The sequence below is a fragment of the Xyrauchen texanus genome, chromosome 25 (genome assembly GCF_025860055.1).
Source record: "Xyrauchen texanus isolate HMW12.3.18 chromosome 25, RBS_HiC_50CHRs, whole genome shotgun sequence".
Lineage (NCBI taxonomy): Eukaryota > Metazoa > Chordata > Actinopteri > Cypriniformes > Catostomidae > Xyrauchen > Xyrauchen texanus.
The window spans coordinates 31,831,094-31,853,543 of NC_068300.1; the positions used below are offsets into that span (position 1 = coordinate 31,831,094).

The 22,450-nt window shown below is 38.5% G+C and overlaps 1 protein-coding gene across 1 annotated transcript; it reads right to left on the reverse strand.

Annotated features, from left to right (window-relative positions):
* Positions 1-3,745: 3,745 nt before the first annotated feature.
* On the reverse strand, positions 3,746-21,058 carry LOC127618572 (pre-mRNA-processing factor 6). Its single transcript, XM_052091115.1, has 21 exons — positions 20,841-21,058; positions 19,627-19,789; positions 19,296-19,414; positions 19,137-19,215; positions 18,844-19,020; positions 18,607-18,747; positions 18,396-18,490; positions 17,897-18,053; positions 13,580-13,742; positions 12,363-12,481; positions 12,048-12,266; positions 11,506-11,628; positions 11,270-11,391; positions 10,940-11,078; positions 10,205-10,324; positions 7,421-7,597; positions 6,945-7,078; positions 6,236-6,327; positions 6,021-6,135; positions 5,732-5,858; positions 3,746-4,620 (listed from the first exon to the last, which is right to left on the reverse strand). The coding sequence occupies exons 1-21, from the start codon at positions 21,029-21,031 to the stop codon at positions 4,468-4,470; spliced, it is 2,925 nt and encodes a 974-aa protein (XP_051947075.1). The 5' UTR covers positions 21,032-21,058; the 3' UTR covers positions 3,746-4,467.
* Positions 21,059-22,450: the final 1,392 nt, after the last annotated feature.

Consider the following 22,450-nt stretch of genomic DNA (forward strand, 5'->3'; position numbering starts at 1 on the left):
ATACAGTGCAATCAAATAACAGATATAGAAATGTATAACCATAAGGTATCTGTGTTTGGCGCAACCGTAACTTATTATTTCACCAATGGAGTACTATAAAAACACTTGGTGTTTTTTTCCCATTCAAAAATGAAAGTGAATAAATAATGATGAGAGAAAAATCATGTGAACACAGTTTTAAATAATGCATAGATGAACAACTGAGACTTGTGTATGCTGTCATTTAATAAGCATACACACTCAGCAACCTCTGCCAACAGTTTACCAGCATTCCCATCTTTTTCATTCTCCGCTGTGGTCTTGCTTTCCTTCCAGGTTTCTTCCCTTGTTTGCAGGATGTTTTTTTCCATCTTTTCCTCTGCAAAGCAATAAATATGACTCTAGACAATTACAAGTGATATTCTATATTTATACATTATATTATCTGGTTATTTCTTATATGAAAGTTCAGTTCTTACACTTAAACAATTTTTTTTTTTCAATTTAATGAATTACACTTTGATTATACAAGCAAAAATAAATAAATAAATAAATAGACCGCTGTCTTTACATTTCTGTTTTTGTTTACATCTCTAGGACATTTTCAATGCTGAACATTCTATTTATGTAATTAATGTTTTTAAATTCTTAAGTTTAAAATGTACAAAAAATAAGAAATAAAATAGATAGCACACATAAGACTGGAATTATCTACAAAACCAAGTTTGAATGGGGTCTGTACATGAAGTGCTTTGGAATTAATTGCAGAAGTGGACTACTTAGAGTTTTAGACAAACCCTTAAACAGAATGAGAAATGGCATTGTAAGAACTGAAATAAGTAGAGTTATAAGGATGCATCAATCAATCAAATCTTACCAGAGTCCCTGGTTTGTTGCAGTTCTGTCTGATAAGCTGGGCCATTCGTCCCACCACCTCTGTCATGCTGTCTGCATGCTCGTATCTTTTGCCTTTACTGAGACAGCTGAAGTGCTGGGTCATGTTATAAATATATCGCAGAATATGGTGAACCTACCGTACAAAAATACTGTATAAATTATTAAGACACCACAAAAAAAGAAAAGTGCCAATGTAGCCATGTATGGACGGCTATACCTTATCTGAGGGACAGTGATTCTTTTCTTTCGATAAGTCAAATGGACCAGTCAGATTCTGAGTCAAAATAAGACATGGAAACTTGCATTGTCAACCATTTTACAGCACAGCACTTTCCAACAATTCAGTGGGTCAGTCATATTCTAATGATCACCAGCAGAGGGTAGCAGTCACTCACATACTCATCATGGAGTCCTGATTAAATTAATCTATCCAGTGGTCTACTGTTGGTTATTTAATGAACAAACAAGACATGCAGGGCACATTTGGTAAATGTTTATTTATTTATTTAAGGCCAGCACTTACCAGGTTTTGGAGCTCAACCAGGATGAGTGCCCTGTAGGTGCTGAGGATCATAGAATAATCACATGCGCGTTTACTGTGGGCCACTGCAAGCAGCAGAATTACAGTCACACAGACAGCAGGCCTGTTAACACACTGTTTGCACACACACACACACACACACACACACACACACACACACACACACACACACACAAAAAAAAAAAAAAAAAAATACAGATATGTTCTTTATTTTATATGGAAATCAAAAATATGTGTGCCTTATATGTAAACACATTTTTATGAAATATTTAAAAAGTTTCTAAATTCTTTGTGCTGTACATCTATTAGTACGGAGGCTTTTTTCATCCTACCATATGAAAAAAAAGTGCTTTAAAAAGAATTTTTTAAGTTTAAAAATAAAAATCATAAGAGATACTGTCATAAGTATGGGATAAAAAAATCCAAATTATTTGAGAGTAATAATTGAGATAAGGGATGCCTGTAGTCAGCTGGTTGTTATAGCAAAATAAATCCCAATAGGGTTTACAGCTTAAGACCACTTGCCAAATAAATTAATTAATGCATATGAAACATTGATTTTAATTGATAATATTATATTAGCTTACTTGTAGAGATAATAGAGTGATCCAAGATAACTCGCAATTATATCGGCAGTCTTATATGACTTAATCTCAGATGTGCAGTTGTTACTCAGATCGGAATGCTAGATGGCGCCATTGACCAATCAGAATCGAGTATTCAAGAGAGCCATGTTATAAACCGTCATAATTTTGAAATACTAAGTCAAAATTGTAAGATGAAAAGTCACATTTAATGGATAGTATGTCATAATTATAAAATGAGTCAAAACTATGAGAGTCTCTCCCAATTATAAACTTATCTCAAATTATGACTTTAAATCTAATAATTATCACGTTTTATATAAATATGTGGCGTAAATGGACTTCCATAGTATTCAGACGTAGAATAAATTAATTAGAATTGCTGTACAAAGATTAAAAACTATTTGTCCGTTTGTCTTCTGAAGTAGGGGCCGTTCACTCCGAACGCATATTTTGTGTGCGTTTCCGTTGTTTTTCAAATGTTTTTCTATGTAAACATGGGCTATATAGAAAGACGTATTTGGACCATTTCGCTCTTTTTTTCTTATCAGTGCAGCGATTTTTAGACGCCATGTCAAGTAAAGAACTTCAACTGTTAAAAACGTGTCTCCAGACCCTGCGTTTGATTCAATTTGTTGCACCGTCTAGCAACCTCGGTGTGAACGACCCCTAGACTCACTTCATTCGGATTTAGAATCTTATAAACATTTAAAATTCTTTATAATATCTATTCAGAAGTAGTTAGTAGAATTTAATTATGTTCCTCATCTAATCATGCAGCATTGGAATACCGGCAGTTATATGTAAACTGTGATGCAGCTGGACCGAGAGACAGATCTTACCATTGACCACGGGGTGCTGAAGGACTCTAGCGCGCACCAGTCAGGGCTTGGAAAGGTGGACATGGTCCTGCACTTCTTTACATGTTTCTCGCATAAAACTTAACTAAATGGACCGAACAATTCCACCTTAAATACCCGTTTTTGGCAAGTTAGTGCTCAGGCAAGAGGCTCGTTGATGCGTCCCTTCCAGCATTGCCGAAATAAATGTGTGGCGAGGCTCTCATTTCTCTCAATCGTCATGGGCTGCTGACATCGCGCTTTGGATTTCACCAGATCTCTAGTCTGATCAAGTCGAGAAAACTTCCGCGATCAATCAACTTTACGCTTTGTTTCGGTTTCGGCAATTACTTTTTAAAACTTGCATTGAACGGTCCACTGGTTAGGTAACTCGAAGTGCGCAGAGACTGCTTTAGGGGTTTATCTTGACTGGACTCAGTTGTGAACAGGGATGGACCGGGAAGAGAAATCGAAATGAATTGTACATAGAACCTGGCCCAAAATGTGTTGTTGTTGCTGCATACTAGCGTTGTCCCGGTTCACCCGATGGCCAGTCCACCTCTGATCGGCCCCAAAGTGCGTCGTCAGCTTGTAATCAGGAAATTAGTTCTTAATTACACTGATATAAATGAAGAGATTTCATCATGTCCAGATTATAAACAGGTGTGGGTTAGAAATGGACAGTATTCACTCTGCAGAATAATTCTATGAGATAGTGTTTGTGTCTGGTTAAAAATAAAATAGTGTTTAAGTTTTAGACAAGTTTAGATTTTATGCTTTGGTTCTGTAAATTGAATGCTGCTTCATAATTGCTTTGTCATGACACTCAGCTTGCATCTTGTTTTCTTTCAGCCAATCATGAGAATCAACACAAAATGTAACTTTGTAGTTAAATAGGTGCAATCCAGCATGCAAGTACTTTAATGAGGTCATTGCTGTCATCTAGATTTTAAATGTCAAATATTCTGAAAGTGTAAATCAATGGGCAATTTTCAAACTTTAAACTCAACTCTTAAAAAATAAATAAAAAAGTATAGTTTCTAAAAAAGAAAGTAAAAATGGAAAACAAACAAAAGGATTTGAACACACACAAACACAAGTCTGACTTTAAAACTGACAATATCTACAATTACAAAGTTTAAATGAAGTCTGTGTGTTAAGTGGTTCAAGCTGAACTGCAATTGTGGAGAAAAATACAAATAGAATGTCAATAAAGTACTGCCCTGCAAGAGTTTTAATCATCGCACAAGCACCGACATCGGCGGCACATTACAGATATCATTTATTCTCTGCTGAACAGCACATTTACACAAGCATAATGAGAAGAAGAATATGGTGATGTCAAAGGGTTGTGGCTATGAAATCTTCAAATCGGTCTCATATTTCTAGAGTCTTGCATCTAAACATACTAGACCTTGCTGGACATGAAAATAACAACAGTAAACACATTTGTAATGAAAACTACCTTCAAAGTTCTCTTCTAGAAGGGCAAAAACACTGAAAAATATTCATAAAAAAAAAAAAAAGGAAAATATCTTGACCGTGTTCGTCCACATTTTCCCTAAAAACAACAGATTTGCTAAAACATACATGCACAGAATTGCAAATTTGATTGCAGTCCCAGACTTTAGAAGGTGTTTTTGATCTTTGCAGCCATGAGGACCAGGATCTCACCGATGTTCTTCTGCCAGTTGTGAACGTGCTTTGATTCAGCGCACCACAGTTCACCGTGCCGTGGTTCTGTGTTCTCACAACGTTTCTTTACCTCTTCTTGTTGCTCCTAAAGAACAGAAGATTGAAAGAAGGTGTTAGGGGCAATGAGTGAAACTTGGATCCACCAGTCATTAGGTGAACATGGTGTATTCCATAGCGAATATCTGTTCAGAAAACCATGCATCAACCGCAAAAGAAATGTCCTCAGCGCAAATGAAAAATGAATCACCATGAATACAAAATGTGATTGTTAGGGCTCAGTTTTAAGGCCATCTATATGATCTACATCAGGGGTTGGCAATCTTTTGGAATGAGCTGATGACACCTGCAAACGATATGATGTATTTTACCATATGGCCATCTTTTGAAGCCATCTATATTATCTGTATGGCCATCTTTTTTGTTTTGAGGCCATCTATATGGTCATCTTTTGAGTTGAGGCCATCTATATGGTCATCTTTTGAGTTTTGAGGCCATCTATATGATCATCTTTTGAGTTTTGAGGCCATCTATATGGTCATCTTTTGAGTTGAGGCCATCTATATGATCATCTTTTGAGTTTTGAGACCATCTATATGGTCATCTTTTGAGTTGAGGCCATCTATATGATCATCTTTTGAGTTTTGAGACCATCTATATGGTCATCTTTTGAGTTGAGGCCATCTATATGATCATCTTTTGAGTTTTGAGGCCATCTATATGGTCATCTTTTGAGTTGAGGCCATCTATATGGTCATCTTTTGATGCCATCTATATGGTAGTGAACTTTCAGCAGATATATGCATTCAAAATTTACAGTATATGTTTTATGATAACTGACAAAAATATAGATGACTTAAATTTATATGAAATAAAATGCTTTAGAATGAGAAATATTCCTAAAACCACCTGCTTCTATCTGGCAATAGCAAATAACAAAATTACAGTTCATGGCTTTAATGTAAAATAAAGGCTGTTGGCTATTTTAAAATGGGGACTAGCCCTTTGATATGTCCTGTCCCAACTTCAATAAGAAATCTGTAAACACAGAAAAGAAACCTGCAATCGTTACAACATATCCTAAGGTCTTGTTCTAAAAGCTTTTGCACAACCTAATTAAATAACATAGCTTGTTATCAAAACTGCTGGATTTGAAAATACATCAGGTATATCGGTCTGCCCACAGGCCACACGCTTACCTGTGTGCCATGCTGTAGCTCAAACTTGTAGAAGAATCCCCAGGCATCGCCCAAGTCTGGCTCGATCTTTACTGTGCGTAGGAACCACTCTCTTGCCTTCGTAATCTTTCTCTCGCTCCAGAACAATCTGATGAGTAGACAAACACAGACATGGTATAAATGCAACTTAAAAAAAAAAGAAAAAAAGCTGCAGGCAAGATCAGACTGTTCTTGCCAAAAATGAAGGATGTGGGAGGGTTGCACTGTAAACCGGAATTAAGATTTGGAAGAGTCTGGTAAGGAGTCTTACTTGGCAACTGCTAGAAGTACGTGAGGATCATGTTCACACTTTTTTAAAGCATCCACACTCTTGGTCTTGCGCTGAGGTCTGGCCTCCAAGAACACCGCTTCGGCCCAAAGAATACCTGATAACAGGAAGAGGTGAATGCAATGGTGCTGAAGTGTAAAAATGCGTAGAGGCTCTAGATGGATTTGTTGAAGGTGTTGATGAAAGCTGTGGCTTACCAGAGTTAGGACACTCCTGAAGGGCTTTTGCCATGAGTGTGTTGGCTATGTTTTTCAAGCCTCCTCTATATTCAAGTCGAACAGACTCCAACCTGGAGAATTTAAGATTGAGAAATTGTGATTTCTAGGGTGTCACGGTATAAAAATGTCAGTGGTCGATAACAAAACCAGTGAAATTTGACAATTCTTGATTCCAATTTTTATACAAATATTGACATTAACCACTAACTCTGAATAAATATTAAAACAATAGCATGTAGCATTAAAAGCAAAATACTTCTAAATGCAGCTCTTCGCCCTTTCGACAAATCTTGGTGGTGTTACTGCAAAAGCAGCAGCAGCACAACGCACTGATTTTCCAGTTGTCAGTCATTTAGCACCAGGGCGCAAATTTACGAATTCTACTATGGTGAAGACTTGGCTCATGAATATTAATTACAAGAAGCAACATCAGACTTTGCAGTGTGAAACAATCTGGAATCATGTGTAACAGTCACATGAAGTTCTCTTTGCAACCAGAACTTCTTCAGAATTTCGTATCTTTGGGTTACCTGCGCTGAAATAAGCTATAAGCAGCGCAACGAGTGAAACAGAGCGCAGGTGTCTCGAGATGCCTAGTAGTATAATCTGCATTGATTTTAAAAATCAGTTAGTCTCTAGCATCAATATCAACTTTTATTTATGTTTGACATTTCAAGAGGTTTCTCACCACAGCTCAGGGGTTTGTGGATTCTTGAGACGAGCTTTCTCTAGGATGGCTCGAGCACGAGTGAGCTGACCAACTTTCTCTTCTAGTCGGGACAGGAGAAGCCATAATGGCATGGAATGTGGGCACTTCTTCAGCTAGAGAAGAGGGAATCCATTAGAACGACACATTTATAACTTTTCAAACTTTCTTTCATTGCAGATTTCATGTCTATGGCTTCATCCAAGTCCAAACAAAACTTCAAGCTATAGGTTGTAATTTCAGCGCCACCAAACAGAAATGCACAAATAATTACGGTCTTCAAACAGATGCCACAAAGGCCTAACTTGCAAAAATGACTCTGAAAATTAAGCGGGATGCAAAAAAATAACACACATCAGCTTTAAAGACTTGTGTTTTGCATTATTCACAAAAAGACAACCAACCAATTGTTCACACTAATAAGGATCAAGCATGTCCTCAGGAGCCCCAAAACTTACACCCTGGTTGTAGGCCTCTCGTGCTTTCTCGATGCTCTCTGACTGTTCCTCGACCTGTCCTCTCATCATCCAGAGTTTGGGGAAGTCCTCATAGTGCTTCAGGGCTTCTGTACACAGCTCGTGTGCTGCTTCAATATTCCCCAGCACCCACTCCAGCTTCACAGACTTCATGAACACCTACACTTAACACACAGAAAAATGGTCAATGAACAGTTCTAAAGCGTTTCTAATGGAGCTACTGCTGGTTTTCACATAGTCAATCTACAGTCCACAATTTGTCTCTCAACAATGCAGAATTGTGGTCTGATTAGTGTATAAATGCTGCACGGAGCTGAGCTATAATCGCATTAACCAGGTCTGTTTGTCTGACTTCTCAAAAACTGGACTGATCTTAAGTTTAGGTTCTTCAAAGTAGCCACCATTTGTCTAGATTACAGTTCTGCACACTCTGGTCATTAGGGTGCCACTGGTGATGCTTTTAAACCAGTCACACTAGCACTTTTGGCGTGCACCAGGGTTCAAATGACATCAAAGTTTGGTTTGGACAATGTGAACGCTGTTTTCCGAACTCAGGTGCACTTGCAAACCGCACCAGACTTCGCTTGAAAAGGTTGTCTGGGGTACGGTTTATGTGAACTCTGGTACGGATCGCTGCTGATATAAACGCAACCGTACCAAGTGAACGGCTACAAATTATGTATACTTCACGTCTTTTCAGGCTCTCAATCGAAATTATTGTGGTATATAGCATTTCTCATACCTGCTCATCTCCAAATAAATTGCTTTCTCGCATTCTTTACATCTCTTGCAAAGCATCAGAGGGCTAACAGCAGACAAACGCTAACATTCTTGACATCTTTGCATTCAACATCCGTGGCACACAAACATAAGTGTCGTTCTGTGCATGTAAAGTTTTAGTGGTAAATCCAAAGAGAAGAATACATTAATAACACTGCGAGCTGATGACTGATTTGTTACCTAGTTACAGTGGTAAACAGCTGCCGCTTGTACTCACATTGATGCAATCGGACAATGGTTCAGACCAAAATAATATGATGTGAACAGAGACCAGTGGGAGGAAACAAATTTGCGTTTGGTCCAAGCAATCGGACCAATTGTGAAAGCATCATAAAACAGTATTGAAATGACTTTAAATGCCCATCCCTAGTCTACAAAACTACATTGAGTAATTTTACAGTCAAGTACTCTCTCTCAAAAAAATTAGTAATCGATTACTTGAAATTTACAATTTACGCTCAACCTTCAACATTTGAACCGTATGAAAAAATTAGCACTATGCAAAAACAACAAGTATTATTCAAGTATTCTGAAATGATACAAACACTTTATGGCAGAATTTTCATTTTGGGACAACTAATGGCAAGTTTTAGGTGAACAAATCAGTTTTAGTGTTGCCCATCGCAAAGGTATAAAAAAACAAACAAACAAAAAAAAAAACACATTATAATATTTGAGTATTGTTTTTACTAGTCAAATATTTAAAGCTGAATGAGTACTCAATTAATTGATTACTCATGCACATCCCTAATGTAGATAATCTTGGTCTACCAACCTAATTTCCAGCATTTAAGCAGAAGCCTTTCAATTTTTTTGAAAGATTTTCAAGATTATATAAAACATTTCGGGCAAGGATGCCATTCTAGCTAATGAGGAATCCTGCCAAGTGCTTAAGGTACATTTGATCCTTTGATATTTGTCTAGATGCTGACAACTTTTACTGGAGCCAAGATTTAAACAAGCCCAGGCAGGAAGCCATTCGAACACCTTCCATCCACTGCTCCATTTACACCAAAAAATTTCACGCTCCTTTAGATGGTAAAGAAAATGAAGGGTGGTTATAGGGTGGTTACCATCCACTTAGAGACCTCAAAACATGATCGCTGGCCGCCCTTTCAAACATCATGTTCTTATTTAAAGAAAAAACAACTTCTACAAAACAACATTGTGCAAGATCATCTGCCTTTAATCAATAAAAAAATCCAAATGGATTTTGCTAGTTTGAAAAATATTAGCTGGTGAGATTGTTCAGTTTAATAAACTTAAAGGGAAAATTTAACCGAAAAAGAAAAACTGTCATCATTTGCACACCCTAATTTTTTCCCAACTGACAGGACTTCAATCCTTGGAACATCAAAAGTGATTTTAAGCAGAACGTTAGCCTCAGCCAACATTCATTTTCATTGCATTTTTTGGCCATACAATAAAAGCAAATGGTGACTGAGGCTGTCATTCTGCCAAAGTTCTCCTTTTTATGTTCCGTGGAAGAAAGAAATTCATACGGGTTTGGAACAACATGAGGGCGAGTCCATGAAATGTAGCTTTTTTTGGTTAACCTATCCCCATTTTTACAGTTGACTTCTGGTGCAAGGCGGCCATCATTATACAACACCAATGTTGAAAGAGTCTGTGTCATTTCAAATGCTGACAGGTGCATGTGCTCTCTCACATTGATTTATTTTCATTCGAACTGTAGCCTAGTTCTCAACCCACGCAAAAACCCATCATGTCAAGTTATGCTTGAAAGAAAAACACATGTGAAAAAGGCTTTTTTTAGACATTTCTTTGTAAATGTACTTCCTGCCAGGGTCATAGTATCAGTGCTCTGTTGCACAAGCACTTATATGGGGTGAATCATCTCTCATCACCTTAAATCTTTCCAAATCAATTTAAGAGCCAAATCGAAACATGCAATTCTGGGAAAAAAAGTGTTTCCCGGCAGAGGGGTGACCCCAGCATGATACAGTGGCAGTTGCACCCACTCACCCTGGCAGTGGGGGCGCTGCTACGGGCCTTGGCCAGCAGCCTGCGCGCCCTCTCATACTCGTTATTCTCCGATTCCAGCTTCACGGCAGCCAGCCAGATCTCCTCACTGTTGGGATTAGCCTAAAAGAGAGACAGAAAGACAGAGGGACAGAGGTTGATTGAGGTTGGGCGAGTTCTTACTGGCCATCATCCAAGCGAACGTTTAAACACTTTAAAAGTGAAACGATTTGTTTTGGGAAATGCATGTGCATGCATTTTTCAGCCCACGATACGCATTTATGCACTCTCAAGCTTCAGGATCTTTTCTGGCTGTTTGATTTGATGTTTTGCACACAATTCTAGTAAGTTCTGTGGATGGATGTAGGGCAGCATTTGTTACAACTATGGTCACAACTGCATTTGAGATTTAATTAATTTTGGAGTCTTGTAACCTCCATCTGTGCCCATCATAAATTTTTTGTTTTGAATTCGATTTAAAAAAATATTCTCTGCCATAATATGTTATCTGTTTTTTCCCCCACCACATTAGTTATCTTATCGGCAAATCCACTATCGGTCGACCTCTAAGTAATTGCAATTATGTAATAAACGAATTACAAGCATGTGGATGAGCGTATACATCAGCCTCCACCGAAGACCATTTCTGACATTCTGGCCTTCTTGTTTCTGCCTTGATGTGCATTTTTGAGTGTAGTTTGAAACATCACTCTGAGGGAAAATTCTGGTTGTACTCACCTGGAAGGCCAGAGCCAGGATACTTCTGGCTGCAGGAACATCTCCTGCCAGCCATTTAGATTTAGCTCCCATTAGCCACAACACCTCAGCCTTAGGACAGTGAGCAACAGCCCTCTGTAACAGAGCCTCTAAAGACTCTCTGAGAGATAGAGAGAGAATTGCCATAAATAGGTGTGTAATGAATGTGGAATATAATAAATGAATCAGTTATGATATAGTAAATCAGCTACAGTCCAAACCAGGGACAACAGAACAACAAAATGAATGACTGTGTAAAGTGTAAATTTATATCGTTAGATGCTAGTAGTTAGTGCTGTGATGTTGTCTTACCGTGTGCCGTGGCTCTTCTCGAAGTAAGCGGCCCTCAGCCACACGCTCTTCTTGCTGGGGAAGACCTGGAGCGCGTGAGCATAGATCGCACGTGCACACTCTACAGCTCCATGAGCAACACACTACAACAACCAGCATAACATATTACAGCAATGACACATACAGCAGTAAGATAATATTTAGCAGAGCAATAGCAAAAATATAGTATATTGATAATATAGTGAAAGTATATTTACACTGTCTGCATCCTCCATCCATGTGTGTTTGCAGTCTTCCTCTTCAATGCCAATCCCGATCACAGCTCTGATCACAGCCTGACACGTGGCCACACTTCCAGCCTTATCACACTCCTCTGCATCCTGAGAAAATAGGACACAACACAGTCTTTTCTCATGAACACATCCTCAGATTGCTTGCATGTAGATACATTAGATCAGGGATGTCAAACTCATTTTAAGCGGCAGGGATTGGACTAAGCGGCAAACTTTGTACACAAAACAGTAATTTTTTTTCATTTCTACATGACAGAGCAAAGACTTCAGTTCGATAAGTGCAATTAGATTCATTAAAAGACACAATGTATGTGCTGACGGGGTGCACGCTTCCATAGTAGCTTATTTTTTCATGCCCTCGTTTTAATCTAGAAAACTTGATTATGTAATCAAATAAAAAATGCATTGAAGTGAAGATGAAATAAAAATGTTTTTTTTTAAAATGTATTAATCTTTAAATAATAATCTGGCCTCTTAAACTAAAGGAATGTAATGGAAGGCCAGACCTGAATCCACTGTTCACGGTTTATCTCCACGCCGTTGGCCCCCAGAGAGGTGATGGCTCTGTCTATAATCTTCTCCACCATCTGTGTGTTTCCGTTGGCCTCCTCCAGCTTGGCAGCTGTGATCCAGATATGCCGGTCTGTGGGAATGTTTTCACGAGCCTTGTTCAGAACCCGACGGGCATTCTCGTAGGTTTCTAATCGGGCCAGGGCCAGCCAGAGCTATAGGAGACAAGGACAGCACTGTTAGATTGATCTGCTTCATGACCAATGAAGAGGTTTAAGGGTCTTGGTTGATAAATACTTGTGTGTATGTACCTCTACGCTTGTAGGACAGCACTCGACCGCTCTACTCAACATGATCCTGGCATCTTCTGGCTCCTCCAGCTCAACAGCAGTCTTCCACAATCGCACCGACTTAGACACATTCTCCAGAGCTGTGGAGACACATGCAGACGTGTTACTAAATCATGAATCATCCCAAAGTCAGAAAAACATTCCATCTCTCATAATATGCTATTATAGATTTAGGCCTGATTATTTACAGCTACTTTTAGGGCTAAGCAATTCATGGTAAACATAATGATGTGCCAGTTGCAGCATTCCTTGTAGGTCAACTCCTGTTGAGTTAAAGGTTTCAATCTACATGGTTTTGCAGCAGTTGAGCACTGTAACCAATCACTGAGCAATGAAATGCCAATAGAGAATCAGGAATGTTACAATTATAATCAACAAGCTGTAGACACAGTGTTTAAATAAGAGATTTATTGTGCAAGAAAGACAGCTTTATTCATTTATAACAGGAGCTGTCGTGACAGTGAGCAGTGATTAATGATGTATAAAACTGGAAATAAAGCAATTCGACAGTTCTCCTATTGTTTTGGATGTGTTGCCTACATAAAGAACATGGCATGCAGTTACCCCAAATAAGTATCTCATTAATAACTGCCATTATAATATCAAGAGAATTATGATCGGTCATAATTGTGCATTCCTAGTTGTATGTGTAATTTATGTAAATTCGATTTTATAAGCCGCAATTGTTCATATGAAAAATTGCTTTCAATTAACTGACTCGGTATTTAATGTACATGATGAAATGCTGGATGTTATGAAAAACATTTCCCACTTGAAGGTTAATAATTGCCCACGAATGTCAAACCCAGGTCCCAAATATTGCCCTTTAATAATAGAAAAACATCTCTGACACTGGATCATATGCACCACATAATTGCGGACAAGATAACACCCAAGTATAATCACAAAACTAGTAAAACACTAAATTACTTAACATCACATTATAGAGTTAACAAATAAATTATGGCAGAGACATTGATAAAGTGGAACCAGCAGCTGGTTTACAGACGTGCTTTGTTCAAGGGGGGAGATCCAGGGAAGTTTTAACAAGCTGAGACTGATAGAGCTTTATAACAAAACTAACAATTCATCCGTCTCTGTCAAACTGGTATGCAGGCAAAAAAAAAAGAACAGTGGAAACAGAGAGCTAAAGAAGAATGGAGGAAGAGAGAGCTCACCTTTTCGGAGCACTCGTTTCTTGGCCCTGATGTCGGTCTCTAGTTCAGCGGCTCTGATGTAGATGCGCACAGACTGAGGGAGGTGTCGTACCGCCTGGGCAACCACTGCCTTCGCTGTGTCTCCTGGCTGCAGACGGGCAGCTTCTAGCCAAACGTCCTCACTCTGAACAGATAACACATCATAGATTATACATGCATATCCTCACTTTATAAAGATAACAAACATAAAAATCACTCTATATAGATAACAGATAACATACACAGGGTTCTAAACTGGGACTGAAATTGTTGCAATCTCAAATACGAATTTGTCACCACTGGCGACAACAGACCAAAATTAAATCATTATCCAAAAATGGAAAGGTCATTTGTAAATCACTCATTTTTTTCCATTCATCTGCTAAGATGTGAAGCTCTGCTAACAGTTAACAGAGACTGCAGGAATGTCCCAACACTTAATGAACTTGTTCTCTCTCACAAACAGAGCTCAAAAGGCCTGACTGTTTCTGCTGGGAGCGTGTTTTCATTTCACAATTTGTCTCAGTGTCCAAAATCAGCACTAGAAGACAAATCAAATACCACAGCTTATATAAATCTAGCTTTATGCTGTTCTTGCGACACCATATTTAGTATTTTTGGAAGAAGAGAGATTTTGCTGGCTGCTAGCTGTCACTATGGCAACATGTAAACACAGGCAAAGCTCCTAAAGCCTCAATTCTTTAATGCTTTTTAAGTCCTCCACACACTGCCCCCTACTGGCACACACAAAACAACTAGCCTATATAGATTCATTTAAAAATGGTGCATATTCTGTACATTTGTATTTTATTTTTCCCTGATGTCCACCTTTAACATTAAAGGGGTAGTTATCGATGGTCCATACAATGCAAGAAAATAGTGAGCAAAACTTTGAAGCTCCAAAAAGCACAAAGGCCACATGAAAGTAATCTATTAGACTCCTGTGGTTTAATAAGTGACTACGTTTACATGCGTTACACCAGAAAGCGGCGTATTGCTAGAAAGCAACTCTTTACTCCTGTATATATGCGGCTCAGCTAGTAAGCAGCTTTCTCCAGAGCAACATAACTTCTCCAAGTCGCTTGTGTAAATAACAAACAAGGTATCAGAGGAAGACTTCACTATTTTATTCTGTTGCTTCACTTTATATCCAGATATTTCAGAGTTGTTGCTGTGTTTGTTTCCTTAACTGTCTATCGTGACCTGCAGAGGAATTGTGACTTACAGTGGGGTTTTGCTTTACGTAAAACTCTGTGATTCCCTCAAAGTTCAAGTGCATACACGCAAACCTAAGGGACTGGCAATATTTTACAGTGTTGTTTAAAAATGGGTATAGTTTATATAGTTTGTGTTTTTCCCACTGTACTCCCCAGAAATGTTTTGTTGATTTGTTGTTGAGCTCAATCATATGACATTTGTTATTCGGTCTGTTCCACGCCCCTGCGTACTCCTCAAAACCTGTAAGAATGTATGTGTTAACATGTGTTAACATGGCCATGTAAGCAGCTTTCTCCGGGAGAAACCTAGGTGTGTTAAACCGCTTTCTCTTAATCCCTTAAGGTAAGGAAATCGGCGTTCTCATTTACATGACATTTCAGAACGCTGCTTTCTGCAAAAACCATGGAATAACTCGCTTTCTTAAGTGCAAATAAACAAGGTCAGTGTCTTCTGAAGCGGTACAGTAAATGGGTGAGAATAGACCAAAATATATGAACTCCTTTTTCAGTAGTCTCCTTCGCAATCATGATTTCAAGCTTGATAACATTTCTTAGCGCCATCTAGCACTCCAAGTGTGCGTCAAGTACTAGGAATTGTAATCAAGCTTGAAATCATGATTGTGCCTCGAGACTGCAATGGCAAGATGAACAGTGAAAAAAAAAAAAAAAAGAGTAACATTTTTGTCTGTTTTCACCCAAAACTGATTGGATCGATTTGGAAGACATTGATTAAACCACTGGGGTTTTATGGATTACTTTTATGCTGCCTTTTGTTTTTTGGAGCTTCAAAGTTTTGGACACCATTCACTTGCATTGTATGGCCCTACAGAGCGGAAATATTCTTCTAAGAACCTTTGTGTTATGCAGAAAAAGAAAGTCACATCTGGGATTCTGTGAGAGTGAGTAAATGAGAGATATTCTGAGAACTACTCTTTTAATCAAGTATTCTTGTATGATATCTTTACATTTATGCATTTGGCAGCTGCTTTTCTCCAAAATGACTTCCAGTGCAATAGAGTACTTGTTCTGCACCAGCTATTCGACTATTACAAACACTACTTGAATATTGGAAATATATTGTCCTTTGCACATTTGCCATGGGGAATGCTGAATTATCCTGTACTTTCCCTCTGGATCTCTCAACAAATCTTGCAGTTACAATGGAGTCAAATGAGAGGTGCTGTGGATGTGTCATTGAGGTGTTGGATGAGAGGGGAGGAGATATAATGGCATCTTTGTGGTGCTTTCAAACGAAGCCCAAAAGTGGCAATACTTGTAATATTTAGATTCTAACTGAACTCTACTGGAATTCAGTTCTAGTTGGACACATGCATACCAAAAGACAAGGATCTGTTTATATGGTGGAAAGGAAATGCAAAATGGTACGAGAAACAGAGGGTGGTGAGCATTCTATCGGTCAGGCTCTCACTAAATTTCAGAATAAAGACGAATTGTAAGATTTGTATAGCTGGCAAAGTTCAAGTCCAACTAAATATGTTGAATGCTGCCGTCTAAGGGAACAAATCAACTGAATCAGTCACTCAGCATTATTTCACTAATAAAGTCAATAACGTCAAAGATTCTCACAATTGCTCGTAACAGAATGCACAAATCAATTATACACGTTTTTGTAAGCTCACAATACAGTACACAGTATCACACTGATCATTTTATATCTGTATTTTATTACGCAAAATAAATGCCAAGCCATGTACTCTGTATTGAAAATATGTAAATGTTTTTTTTACACTTTAATAACTTTTGAGACTTATTCCATGACACTGATTCACAAATATAAGTGCTTAGATGGGTTTACACACTCACATTAAGGATGGAGGGATAGATAGACAATAGCATTTGGGACAATCAATGTAAACCACATCTCAAAAGAGTCCCAGTAAGAGACAGTCCACCTCACTGCATATATTGAAACACTCACGTTAATAAAATTCTGCATGAAAATTTTAAATGTGTTGCCTTTGATGGAAAGTCCCTCTGTTAGCAGTGTGGGGGAGACACACGTCACATTACTATCAACTCTCTAAACTGACTGAGGCGCTTGAGAGTTTGAAACGCTTGTCACATGGATGGACACACTCTGTAGTGGCCACAACTTCTCATGAATAATATCAAGAACACCCATGATGTAGAGGCGCTGAAATTCAAACGGATAGCTATACTCAGGGTTGGGTTGTTAAATTTGAAATGTATTCCACTACAGATTACAGAATACATGCTGTAAAATGAAATTTGTAACGCATTTCGTTAGATTACTCAAGGACTTTGGATTACTTCTACAGCACTGGTAAATGTTTTCTACCAGCTTACAGATGGTAGTTAATTAAGGTCACAGTTATAAAAACTTAGGACACTAAAGAGACCTTTCTACTGACTCTCAAATACACCAAAAGAAAGATGCTCAGGGTCTCTGCTCAACTGCGTAAATGTTTCTTTGGCATGCTGCATGGAGGCATGATGACTGCAGATGTTGCCAGGGCAATATATTGCAATGTCTGTACTGCAAGACAGTGCTACAGGGAGAAAGTAAGGACAGCTGTTCATCCTCGCAATGGCAGACCATGTGTAACAACACCTGCAAAGGATCGGTACATCCGAATATCACCTATGACAACTGTCCGAGTTACACTAGGAATGCACAATCCCTCCATCAGTGCTCAGACTGTCTGCAATAGGCTGAGAGAGGCTGGACTGAGGGCTTGAAGACCTGTTGTAAGGCAGGTCTTTACCAGACATCACCGACAACATCGACCATGAGGCGGAGATGCACTGCAGTACTTAATGCAGCTGGTGGCCACACCAGATACTGACAGTTACTTTTGATTTTGAATCAATATTTGTGAATAAAATAAAATATACATTTTACGTACAGTACATATCATACTTGATATTTTTAACTGACATTTGAATTAACGAGTATCAATTACTCGCTTTTTGTGGGTTAGAGTACTCAACTACAAAATTACTAAAATTCCCATCCATAGTCAAAAGAGCAAAGGAACCCCAGTTTTTCATTATATGACTCCTTTAAAAACGCAAAACACATGCGTTTTAAGTGTCTCACCTTGGGACACATCTCAGTGCCTTTCATGATGAGATTTCTCGCCACTTGCAGTTTCCCAGTCACCTCCTCCAGACGCGCAGAGGCGATCCAGGCAGGGGGATGGTGGGGGTTTGTTTCTCTCACCGACTTCAAGAGGAGACGGGCCTTCTTAATATCACTGCAAACAAAAACACTAGCATCACCAAATGCAACAGAAATAGCCCATATGTCAAGAGAACGAGGGTCACAAGTAAAATCTATTTAAATGGATGGTTATCCCAAAATAGAAAAGGAGACATAGGGCCTAACAACCTCAGTCACCATTCACTTTCATTGTATGAACAAACAAATAAATGAAAGTGAATGGTGACGGAGGCTGTAATTCTGCATAACATCATTATTTAGTGCGTTTCACAGAAGACAGTCATACAGGTTTAGAATGACATGATGGTGAATATACAATAACACAGTTTTCATTTTTAGGTGAACTATCACTTTAAGAATAAGAACCTGTGGGTACCTGATGTCTCCACCATGTGTGGGGATCATGGAATTGAGATCTGTGAGATAGCCTTTAGGATCAACAACTGTCTGTCCACTGACTGAGTCAGATACCTGGAGACACCAACACAGACAGATCCACATTACAAACACTCATGGAATCAAACTTTTGAGAAGTGTGCTGTTGACAATGGCAGTCAGCACACCGGTGAACATGGTGTTTACGTCACCTGACTAAGTCTCATGTCCATCAGAGTGTTCCTGGCCTGACCAATCTTCCTCATGTCCAGATCGCCTGCACCAGGCGTCATGCCCCCTGGATAGGGTGTGTTTAAGCCCCCTGGGAAGGGGGTGTTTAGACCGCCAAATTGCTGTAAACAAAAATAGAAACATCAATAAGAAAATGCATTTTCCAGATTCAGCCCACATGTCTGTGTATATGTGAGAGGTGACAGACAGTGACTCACAGCTTGCAGTGGGTCCACACTGGTGTGGTTCTCTCCGGTCTTGAGGTGCTTGGCAAAGAAGCTGTCCGGCACAGGTGTGAGCTTCTCGTGACGGGGATTCCTCTGACGCTTATTCCTGGCATCACCCACCTCAGGAATACTCAACCATTCATCCTCTGTGACCTCAGCTAGCTTTCTCTGCAAATAAATACATACATAATCACTGAGTGTACAGATCATTTATGCAGGTATAAGCCTGTTTTAATAAACAACCCAGAATTCAGCTGTGCAGGTCAACAGACAAATGAACCAACTTTAAGATCCGAAAACTGTTGCTGAATTTTGGGCCGCTCCATACGATATTTCTCGATCTCCTCTTTTTCTCTCAGCTCTCTGCAAATACATCAATGAAAGGCGTCAAAAGTTGTTACTTAATGACAGACATAATTAGGTCAGAGAAGAGTCACACCCACCTTCTTTCTTTGCGTCTCTCATCCATCCTTTTGTCTAGGGCGGCATAGATGGCATCTGCCTCCTCATCGTCCTTCTCATAAGGCCCACTGGAGAACAGACTGCCCGCATAGCCGTTGAACTGTGGGAAACAGATTTAGACTATAATTCCTTTGCTTTATATCTTCTATATCAAACAGTCAACAAGATCAAACGCCAAGTGGAAGAGCTTATTTATTTTCTTGCAATGCACGAGGTTTCACTAATTTATGGTACCGTTTATAAAATATGAATTGAGTTGTGCATTCATCAGGCACATGCTACAGGACCGATCAAAATAAACTGCAGGTGTACCTCATCATAGTTAGTGTCATTCAAATCTTCTTCATCCTCTTCCTGGTTTTTCTTCATCTGATCACCCACTGTCCTCTTGCCGGGGGGAGCATGACGGTCATCCACAGGATCGTTGGCATCTCGAGCGGGACCGATATCAGATCGCGTTGTGAAACCAGTGGCACTGCAGAACACAGTATATTATAACTCAACACAATATTACAACAACCTATAACACAAGACATTATAGCACAACGCAACAGACACATTTCTCCACCACTTTTGACCAATGATTTTACATTACTTTTCCAATAGTTTGTGTTTTGTAAAAATTATTTTGATTCAGATCGTTTCATGAAAATTAATAATTTATACCAATTTGTGAACCATTTCAAACAACAAATGGTTAAAGAGATAGTTCACCCAAAAATTTAAATTCTCTCATCATTTACTCACCCTCATGCATCCCAGATGTGTATGACTATCTTCTGCTGAACACAAATTAAGATTTTCGAAGAATATTTCAGTTCTGTAAATCCATATAATGCAAGTGAATGGTGACCAGAACTGTGAAACTTCAAGAATAACATAAAGGCAGCATAAAAGTAATCCATAAAGACTCCAGTGGTTTAATGCATGTCTTCAGAAGCGATATGATAGGTTGTGGGTGAGAACAAACCAAAATATAACTCCTTTTTCACTATAAATCTTGTCATTGCAGTCTCTAGGCACAATCTTAATATCAAGCTCAATTACAGCTCCTAGTGCTTGATGCAAGCGCAGAACACTAGATGGAGCTATAGGAAGTTTAGTAAAGCTTGAAATCATGATCACCAAGGAGACTGATGTCAAGATTTGAATAAGGAGTAACATTTTGGACTGTTCTCTCCAAAAACTGATTAGAAAACTTCAGAATACATGGATTAAACCACTGGAGTCTTATGGATTACTTTTATACTGCTTGTATATGCTTTTTGGAGCTTCAAGAGGTTGGTCACCATTCACTTGCATTGTATGAACATACAAAGCTGAGATATTCTTCTAAAAATATTCATGTGTTCTGCAAAAGAAGGTAAGTCATACACATCTGGTATGTGTTAGGGCAGGACTCAAATAATCAATGTATAATAATCACCATACACATACAATGTTAAGTTCAAAGAGTTTTGCCGTGTTGTTATATATAGTGATTACTATGAACTTAGAAATGATGATTGTGGCTCTTGGTCTCTCACCCTCTGCCAAGGCCGGGCACATATCCCAGCGGCGCGGCCATGCCCAGAAATGGCTTCTTCTTCTTATTCAAACCCCCCATGAGCGGAGACGCGAGCGGCAGAGCCTGTCCGGCGCCTGCTGTCCCGCCGGTACCTCCGGACGGGGCTTTGCTCGCGGTTTTCGCGGGTTGTTTCATAGTGGCGCTCGCCATCGTTGCACTGCCGACAACACGCTTCACTTCCGGCACAACAACAGTCGTACTTCCTGTGACATAAAATTGCTTTTATAATGAGTTCGTGTAGCGCCACCAACAGTGTGGGATGTATGAAATGACTTGACCTAAATGTAATTCACATTCACTTGCTCTTCATGCATTTGTTTTAAGAATTATATTATTTCACAGAGGACAGTAACTTAAAGCAGTTGATAAAATAAATTAAATTTTTAATATTATCTTTATTTGAGAACAGCTCAATTAGTTGTTTTTAGAAGAATGCAAGACAAAGAGCATTTTATGAGCACTTTGGCCAGATCCAAAAGGGGATTTAACAAAAAGGCAATTTTTTTTGTGAATGTATGTGTTCACACAGATGTTCTAGCTGAGTAATCACAGGTACAGTTCATCACATTAACTATGAACATGTTCCACAAAGGTTGGACAACCAGGAATCGTTCCAAATAGCTTTAGTCATTTATAAACAGTGTTGTTTTTCCATTGAAAGCTTATCAAAATGATTTCATTTTTAAACCTTTTGCCAGGAAACTGTGCTTGTGTTGTTTTCTTTAAAATAAACGTAATTTGCGTTGATATTTTGTATCTATTGCAATGACATTCATGCATTTACAAGTGTGGCTTAAGTGTCCCGATCATTTTTTGGGCCACTGTATTATTAAAGCTATGGATAATTTGACATAAGATATGATTGTTTTAGTAGAAGGGTGTAATGAGACAAAAGGTCTTCAATAAAAGTGTCATCTACAGAGGGCAGCAGAGGCCTGACTGTGTAGGCTATATAATTGTTTAATGTCTCCTATCTCTTCTTAATAACAGAGACAACTATAAGTAAACCATTTATAACTTGATTCCCTTGAAATGTGTGAGCTCTGTGGCTCTGTGGCCTTTTTAAATGCATTGCTCTGTTTTGTATGAGCATCCCAATCGACCTGAAACACATTTAAAACAAATAATTTGCAGATCATGCTTCATGAATAAAAAATAAAAATTCCATAGAATTTGATTGAGTAATCTTTAATAAAAAATAAATAAATATTTAAGCTTTATTTCATTTTGTAAAACATTACACAATTTAATTTATCTGTATTTTGTTCTGAAATTGAAATGCACAAATATAAAAAATAGGATAACATATTAATATTACTACATTTGATTGCAGCAACCAATAGCGTGAGTTTGGGACAGGACTGGCTGCTCATTTTTAATGGGGTTTAATATGGGTTTTACACGGAGCTTCAAGAATTCCTTCTTGGTCAGTGTCAGATAGCTGAGTGGTTCAATCTGTGCTTATAAATGTAAAATGAAATCAAAGTATCCATGTGTAAATGTGGAAGCCATTTCTGAACCATTATATTGTAACTAGTTAATTTTAAGATCATTCATATTTCATTAAAT